The sequence below is a fragment of the Vollenhovia emeryi genome, unplaced genomic scaffold (genome assembly GCF_000949405.1).
Source record: "Vollenhovia emeryi isolate VEMERY1.0 unplaced genomic scaffold, V.emery_V1.0 DF939335.1, whole genome shotgun sequence".
In the NCBI taxonomy this organism is placed as follows: domain Eukaryota; kingdom Metazoa; phylum Arthropoda; class Insecta; order Hymenoptera; family Formicidae; genus Vollenhovia; species Vollenhovia emeryi.
The window spans coordinates 78,244-87,790 of NW_011967031.1; the positions used below are offsets into that span (position 1 = coordinate 78,244).

Consider the following 9,547-nt stretch of genomic DNA (forward strand, 5'->3'; position numbering starts at 1 on the left):
TTTGAAAGTTTACTATTATTTGAATAAGTATGCGCTAATGGATAGCTAAGAAGAATATAATGTAAAATAAATAAACTTTCTGAAACAAAATTTAAAAACGGGGGAAAGTTTTTTTCGTTTATCTCAGAAACATAAAATGTGGACTTGCCTCTTTCTTGCAGCAATGTCTTCAATTGATTCCACCAGGAATTTCGTGCCGTTGGGGCGAAGTCTGTTTAGTGAAAAATTCATTGTTAGACTATGTAATCGTTGCGAAAAAAAAGATTTGTGAGATTGTATTTGGGTGTTGGAAACCTGCTACCTTATATTAGAAACCTATCTCATAATAGAAGCCTTTTCCTCTATATATAAAAAATTGAAACAAAGTACGCGCAATGAATGTTTGTGATGTTAATTATCGTTTGGAAATGAAAAAGTGAATAGATGTAAGTAGGTTGCAAATTTTTTTAAAGTTAAAGTTACTCACCCCTCGGAAAATCGTCGCAGCTGTTGCTGCAGATCCTCGAGCTGTCGCTTGCCAACTCCTCAGGGTTTTGGGGCCAGCTTAGAATATTTTGAGAAGCTCTCGCTCTCATGCGGGGCACAATAATTTCGGCTCAAACGTCGAGATATAATATTCGACTCTTCGACGACAAATATCTCATCCTCGATAGCAAGGATGTAACATATCCTCTTGAAATATGTCGTAACTCGTGCAGGTTTTTCTTCTCGGAATATTATGTACGGTATTTGCACGGAGTCACCTATACGTGGAGAAACTACCGTATCCAATTCTAGAAATGATCGCGAGATGTAAATATTTGACAAACCGGACGCCTGGCTCTCCAAGCGCAATTCACACTGTTTGGGGAAAACTAGAAATGTGGGTAAATAAGATAAAACTAAAGGAAAGTTTTGAAAATAATGAATACTGTCAGCATTTTGTTCAATTGTACAACATAAATCGGACAATTTTAACAAGTTACATTTCACGTTGCATAATCAATGACAATGCAAGGAGCATGCGAGAAGGTACGAAAACAATTATGAAAATTGGACAATTACACGAATAATTACATTAAAAAAGTAACGTTGCACTTGATAACTAATAGGCGTATGAGTATCGCCTCCTCAAAGAACAATTGTGTTAGAATGTAAAAAAAAATCTTTGTTAAAATTCCTCGAGGCCTCTCTGCTAGAGATTTCCATCCCAAAGTAATCATGATCGCGAAATTTCTGTTACATCCAGAGTTGCACAACATTGTGTTTGACTATCAGAGTTACTTGATATATGTATATGAAACTATTCAACAAGTTTCTTACCATTATCGAGTCACGTCCCAGGAATGGATGAATTGTTCGCAGGAAAGCTTTGTTCTCGTAGGAATATGTACCGAGTGTCATCGCTGTTTGTTCTCTTTCTACATCTTTCGAAAGATGCCACACGAGAAAGTTGGATGAACTTATTAACACGTTGTCACATACACACACACACACACACACACACACACACTTTTTAAAGTATTTATGCACGAATACATTACGTAACGTCCCACGTTACGTTTATGCACGAATACATTACGTAACGTCTCACAATATAAATCAACAATTGCGTTATGAAATGAAACAACAAATAAATCATGTAATTGATAATGGAACGGACGTTTCTATCTTTATTTATAAAACAGTACTTTGAATAATCTATACATAAGGATTTTGTGTTATTTGCACACGTTTACATTTATTACGTTACATGTTCGCGTATAAATAACAAATATGCAAATTGTATATGTGCCTATATTGGATTTGAGAAAAATTTGCAAAACTTTTCTAGTTAGAAGAATTCTTCTAAAATTTTTGATCGCGGTCGCGAGAAAAATTGATGCGCAAATGGAGAAGTGAATGCATTCGTAAATTACTTTATCTATTTTCAGCTAATAAAAATATTCTTAAATGTCGCCAGCAGTAATTAACAACGTCAGTGTATTCTTGACCACATCTGGCATTTGTAGAAGCCCTGACTGAGGTAATATTTTTCGCAATAAATTTTCTGTATTATTAAAAACGCCAGATATGGTCAAAAAACCACTGACGTTGCTTATCTTATATTTTGTTGGAATTTGAGAGCAAAGAGAGGTGTTTCCGCGCGCTCTTGATTTCAAAACTAATTTCTATGCATTACGATTTAATAAAATCATTACCACGTATCGATGTAAATATAATATTGATGTAATTGTAAATTTACCACGTACTTGTAATATTAACAAATCAATTGCAGTTTACAAAACTCGGTACACTAGTCTCGTTCTCGATCTATCCAGCAATGTGAGTCATTAAGAAATAATGTTTCTGCGTTAGTATCTTTGTAACATTTCTAAAATCGACATCGCAAACGATAAGCTCGTGTGCAAATGTACATTTCTTAAATCTACTACGAAACTTCTCGTTACATTTCTCGTTGGATTGTCGTCATCTACTCAGGTACACCTAGCGGTTAGGTATTCGACGGTAATCCGGGGGTACGCACGATTTTGCTTGAATTTCATTCATATTCGTGACGCACATCGGAAGATTCCACTTCCTCCACTTCACGTTTGCTCAATAGCTCAACGTCCTCCAAAATTCCTAACATTTGAATAATAAAGTTAGCGAAGTCAAACTGCTTCCGACAATATTGGCAAGTGCATATCCCAAGTGATTAAGCAATACGGAAATTGCCAGCAGCGCGCACCTACGCACATTGGACATTTTTTTTTAACTGATGTTAATTAAATTACAGAAAATGCAGTGAAACCTCTTGAAATGCTGCTCTTCAACGATGTAATTTTTCCACTGTGCATCGCACATCGGTACTTCGGTCTTCACTCGATATTCAATCAAAGTTCTAAAATCTTTTTACTTATAATTAAGACTCGTCATTGGTTTCTGTAGCCAGCTTTTAATTTGTTTTATTGAATAGAGCGTTCGTGATAATTGCTTCATTTAAATAAAAATTGCAATCTCTACAAGTTGAGGTAGAGAAGACGCTTAATAATGAATATATTTTATGAATGCCAGTGACAGAAGCAAGGATTGTCAATCAGGAAATTTGTTGATACGCTTTTTTTTTAATCAAATGCCCTTTTGATCCAATTGCGAGAAAATTGAATCCGTGATGATGCGGATATTACTTTTAACTCTATCTGTATATAGATTCAGAGAAAATGGAATGCTACACGAACCGAATAATAACGTTAATTTATAACACACGTTGTAATACGTGTAGCGCCCGTAGTACATTAAATTTAAAACTAACGAGAAACGGCTGTTTGATTGAAAAAAACTTCGCCGCAGTATAAAATAATTTTCCCTCTTTTACACCCTCACATGTGCAATGACCGAAGTGACCGTGTGCACAGGCGAACAAAGAACAAGAAGCCCACTTTTTTTATAAAAAGAATGTTTACTTAATGACGTACCCGACTTTATATCACCACTTTTACGTCATTACAGGGTAAATTCGGGTTATGGCCATACGGAAAAGATGGCCACAAGCTGTAACTTCTCCAATAATCGCTGAATAGTGTATTTTTATTGTTGCTCTCAAAGATAATTAATTTTTACAGTAGTTTATGTGCATATACTATTCGAAATAACAATACCGTGAATATTATATTACATTTTTACTTTTGACTGGCCGCAAAATTTTTCATGTGTCCACTAACAGCTGTAACGTTAAATAAAACTAAGCAAAACACACACACATACACACAATTGTTTTTTTTTAATTGAGAAAAACCTTTGTTTTGTTTCCTCAAGTTTAAAAGATGTTAATTTTTCTGCTATTACTGTAATATCATATTTAACGTTTTATGATTATGTATTTACAATCGTAACTGTATTATATATAATTAAATGTATTTGTAACTAAATATGTGAAATTATGTTTTCTTTATTATTTACAATATATTAGGTGCTTCTTTTGCATATAATATATGCAGGGTTGGGAAGTTACAATTACTTCTTTTTGGCAACTCTAACTCCGTTACTTTCTCTACATCTGTAACTATAACTTAACTCAGTCGCGTTCTTTCGATAACTAGTAAGTAATTTAATAGTCACATTAATAGTTACTTTATATATTATATTTTAAACCTCCGCAGATCGCATTAGGCCATGCATTTGCGCAGAAACGCCTCTATCGCCGCGTTACAATTCAAATGCAGATTTGATATTTTTATTTTCATTGCAAGGGAGTAACTGCAACGTGACGATTCGTTACTGTTCGAGTAACTGTAACTGTGACGCGTTACTCTTCAGGATCGGTAACTTGTAACTGTAACTGTAACTAGTTACTTTATGGGCAACTGTTGTATTATTACGGCCATCTTTTCCCTACAAGTAAGATGGTCAATGCATACGTTGTAATATTTTGACAATATAAAATTTAGGTATGTCAAGTGTGTCTTTTCGTTAGTTTTGATAGTATTACGTACTTCAAGCTTCACGAGGCATAGTACACCAAGCACAATGAGAAAATAACAAAAATAAATGTATATTTTTTGCATTAGAAAAATTATGGCCATCATACCTGAGTTTACCCTCTCACATTCCCGTAATTATTTTAACGTACAAATAACATACAAGTCGAAATACCCACGGCCAGAAACGCTTTATTGTAATTTCACTGATTTAGCAACACCTATCAGAGGATATTATTATTATGATTGCCACACATTTTGCTATTTTAAACTTCTGCTCTCGATTTCCTTGAATTGCACAATTTTCTTACGTGAAACGAAATGCGTCACTTTGAGATAAAAAGTCACACCGGCGAGTCTGGTTTATCAAGGAGCATTAAAACGCGTTTATAATTTCTGATACGAATCAGGGTTCTCGCCGAGAAAACTGGAACACGCGATTCAATGCGGGTTTCTAGGCAAATCTCAGCGTGCATGTTGTACATTTTATGTACTACGCCACGCTACTTTGAAAAGATAAATATACCCTCGCGGAAACAATGGAGGAATTCTTCTATCCGAGTGATATTCCTTCATTGCGATTTCTTCTCGTGCATTGTTCCGATTCATCTTAGCTTTTCTATCAGTCTCTCCCTCTCTCTCTCTCTCTCTCTCTCTTTCATGAAAGTTCATCGTTCAAGTAAAGCGCCCTTGTGTTTCACATAGATATATGTATATATTAATCGATGTATGCTAGGTCTCTCCACACTATATATGATACAAACGTCAATGTTCGCCGCGTTTTAAAGGTCAGTGGAGTTTTTAAATAAATACATTCCGCTCGTTTTGCTAAAATGTTTTTCTAGGCGACGTTGACCGCTGAATCTTCTGTACATTCTTCGTCGATCGGTGTAATTAGCGTATCATTCTGTATCAATTAAATTGGCAAGTTCTTGAACTTGATTTTCCAAAAATTACCGTTCGGTATTCTCATTTCTGTACGTCGGCTAACATTTAATTTGCACGAAAAGCAGCTACTTACGCGAAATACAGTTCGCCACGTGATTGCACAACGTTACCCGCGGTACAATTATCGTTAATGATCTTCGATGGAACAATCGGAATTTCGACGAGTCGCGTAATTCGACGTCGCTGCGCGAAGGTGGGAACGTCGAGGTACTCGATCGGCCGACTTTAAGAGAGTAAACCGCGTAGGACATGCTTGCTTAGAACGATTACACGAGTGACCGATCGGTGGTGAGGAACAGACTCCAGCATCCAGTCGCCGCCGCAGTCCCTCACGTATTCGCCGCCCTCCGACCCTTCTCTCCTCTCTTATCGCGTTGCTCCTTTTCTCATCTTCTCTGCCCGACACGGTACACCGCCGGCGTCTACGTACCCCTTCGTCTCTCGAGCTAGAATTCTCGCTCCGTTTATCTTTGCGCGACCAAGAGGCTGACCTCGGTGGTTTACAATGGTGCCGCTCATTAACATGTCCCACGTTGTCAGGGCATGCGACACAGTTCCAAGATGCGATTGGCATCTGCGGATACATCAGTCGCTTCCCTCTACTTCTTCTACCGTGATATCGTTGTAGGACCGACGCTCTGCTATCACTGGTTCGGAAATAAGATTGCAGTTCCATTAATTATAAAAGTGGAAGCTTGTAATGGCGTGTGTTTATTGCGAGGTTGATTTGCGGCTGCATAACGTGCTGCGAAATGTCACGAGTGTGTACGGTATTGAGCCGTTCAGGAATTGGAATTTATACATATCATTAACACATTAACGTTAACCGATACGGGGTTGCATTTACGTAAGCAACTAGGTTAGCCCATGGGACAAACTGCGTATTTAGGACCTTGGAGTTTACGCTCACTCTAGATCTACTCGCGTAAATTTACATCCGATTGCGACACTTGACTTGAGGCTAATGTACATACATTTATGGCTCAATGTGTACGCCATTCTCTATAAATAATAATATGAAACTAAAAGAAGAAGGAAAGTGTACGATTTGATCGAGGGGCTACAACAAAGAGGAGAGAAAATGGAGAATATTTAAGAATCAGATTAAATAATTCACGAATAATATAATTACGCGGTTCCATGTTTGACTCGTTTTAGTAATTATTTTTAATTACTTGCTTGCAGCGAGAAGCAACGAAGAAGAAAAAAATCTCTCCGATCGCATATCACGAGTATATCATTAAATATGAAAGAAATTATTAAATTTTTTGTATTAATCCTGTTAAGTATTTATTTGCGTATCCGTTGACGAACATACAATATGCTAATGTCGTGTTTACGCACGAATATCGGATCGCACTGAATGCAAACTTATTAAACTGAAATCGAGATCAGCGCGTCACAATACGGCGGCGAATGTAATGTGCTTTAAAAGATAAAAAATAATAGCGAAACAACGTCGCTCTTCCAGTCGATAGCTTTTACGAAGTTTTACGTACACACACATGCAGGCCTGTTGAATGTCACATATAAATCACACGTCTTCAATCAGCTCTTCTTCAATATATTTCTATGTAGAAAAAGTAATATTGTGCTAAGCACACGAAATTATTAATAATAATTAAACTGCAACACATCCGTTGAACCAACTCAATTGCATTCTAAGGTTTTCAAGATATTTCAGCACAGTTGAAAAATATTAACGCTATTATTTACTTGATTAAAATTTATAATAAGAAACAATTGCTTAACTATGTGTGTGTTAACATTTTTTTTAACTAAGTGATATATATGTATGTTGGCCACACCTTACATGTTTTACTTGCTTAATTGAACAAAGAATGAAGAAAAACGACGCGAGAACTTTAACGAGATACGCGAAATTCGACGGTTATTAAATTTTGCACCTTATAATATCACTGACATGGAACATTTTCTTTTTCACTTTAATAGCAACGGTGATAACAGTAACCGCGCGCACAAAGATGTTTCTACTTTGTTTGCATATTAAGTTATTCCACTGTGCTGCGAAAGGAAGTAAAGTTACATTAGACATGTCGGACAATTTGCATGGAGATTAATAGATGAAAAGTCTACGTTATTATGATATAATGTATCGAGATTGTCAAAATAGTCGAGATTCTGTTAAAATGTTTCGATTCGGTCCCGAGGGAACGTCAGTGGAGTTACACAGTTTTGTTACGGGAATTTAAAACACGTACCCGTATTACAGCGGGAACGTACCTTCTCCGTTTCTCGATGGCCGCTTATATTGATATTCTTCGGTCTCGCCGGGATGCTTTGAGAAAACCGAGCCTTTATCCTATCCTTCGCTAATTATAGCCTCCGCTTTGAAGAGTAGCGGCACTTTTAAGCTTTATAAAATTGAATAATCCGCCGAGCAGCGAAAACGGAATTACACGAGCGTTTTTCCCGTTGTATTTGCGTTTGGCGCACGTTAAATATGACTCGAAAGCATTCAATTATTACCACGAGGCGCGCATTTCTTTCCAAATTAATCAGGCGCTCGTAAGTCGATTCGCTCCTGATTCGCCATTCCTGTTAATATCGCGCCCCTGTACATTTCTTTTCCCCGATTCGAAACGCGGGCACTTCCGTTTGATATCGCGAGAGCGATTTCGCCCCCTCCTGTACTTCCGGCGACCGCTTTCATTTCACACGTTCCGCGTCGCGTAAATATTAATATTATATCTTCTCGCAACGCGATTTTCTTATATGACAAATTCTTGCGCGTAACATAATGCATCATATGAAGAGCGTGCTTTAAGCTCCTCGTATTTCTTCTCTACAGGAGCGGTAAAGTATTTCTATTTATTTATGCGCGCATTGTACGTGAGATTTATCGTGACGGACCGTTGCGAGTGAAGAATTGAATTACTTATTTCAAATATAATCGCTTTTCTGAAGAATAACCTTTCTCTGCAACTAATAAATACAATGATCCCTCAAATCCGTTCGCTCGTTCGTTTCTTCTCGTTGTGCTTCAAACGCTAATGAGTAGCAAGTATGCGGTGGGAATTAGTATCATTTGAGTATCGGAGGGCCGCATCCGACCGATCGTTAGCCCCGGCTAGGCTCCTGATGAACAATCAGATGCGACTACGTGACGCGTCGATAAATTAGTTCAGCGCGATATAGCTTGATTTCCACGTACATGCCAAGACACACCAGAGAATAGCGCAACATCCGCGTGTCCTATCACGCGGAAATTCGATAGGCACTTGCGCAAGATCCCTCGGATACTCTGGGGGAAAAAATGACAGCTAGCAACCCATTTTGGGGCCCGCAATTAGTAATCGAATTATTTGGATTGTTCGTAAATTTACTTTGGGAAAAATTTTGACCGTTTTTTTTTAGTTAAGGGGATGCTGGAGTGATTCTGCACTTTTGCACCTTTCTAACCTAGAAACTGTCAGTTCGCGGAAACACTTGTGTAATATACAAATTAAATGACTTACGTGTACAGATCGAAAGCAGCTTGCTATTTCGGCCAAATGAAAGAACAATATGGCATCACTGAAACTAAGTTTGTAAGTCTAATAAGAAATAATAGTGAGCAACACACACATACAGTACATGTGGTATGTGTGTGGTTCACTATTAATTTTTAATAGACTTACAAACTTAGTTTCAGTGATGCCATATTGATCTTTAATTTAGCCGGAATAGCTTAAGCTGCTTTCGATCTGTACACGTGAGCCATTTAATTTGTATATTGCACAAATGTTTCCACGAAACGGACAGTTTTAAGTGCGAAAGGTGCAAAAGTGCAGAATCACTCCAGCATCCCCTTAAGCAACTTAACATTTCGATTAGTGCCTCTTAAGTGAAAATTATCGTTGCGTTACTGAATATCGACAGGACTAATTGAGAGAATTGATTGGTATTACTTAAAAATCTTGGATATACAGGGTGTGTCCTAATACCCGTATCACCCGTAAATGGCAGATAGACCGGGGCAAACTGAATAGAAAAGTCCTATACCATTTTGCAAAATTCGCAGTAGTTATCGAGAAATTAATTTTAATGTCTGAGCGAATGAGAGCGTAGAAGGCGGCAGGCCGGACTCGGCAGGTAACGGTGGGGCATCATCTAATAGCGAGAGGTGGAGCGGCGCGCCGAAAAAAAAGTTATCAAAA

General features: G+C 37.6%; 2 protein-coding genes across 4 annotated transcripts in view; one reads left to right on the top strand and one right to left on the bottom strand.

The window, feature by feature from the left end:
* Positions 1-768, bottom strand: part of LOC105558531 — a 9,081-nt gene extending 8,313 nt beyond the window's left edge. For both annotated transcript variants that reach the window (XM_012006260.1, XM_012006261.1), the window contains exon 1: positions 467-768. In XM_012006260.1, coding sequence (XP_011861650.1) covers positions 467-575 — 109 coding nt within the window. In that variant the 5' untranslated portion in view covers positions 576-768. The remainder of the gene's footprint in view (positions 1-466) is intronic.
* Positions 1-9,547, top strand: part of LOC105558532 (tachykinins) — a 71,926-nt gene that overhangs the window by 54,865 nt on the left and 7,514 nt on the right. The gene's annotated exons all lie outside the window — the stretch shown is intronic.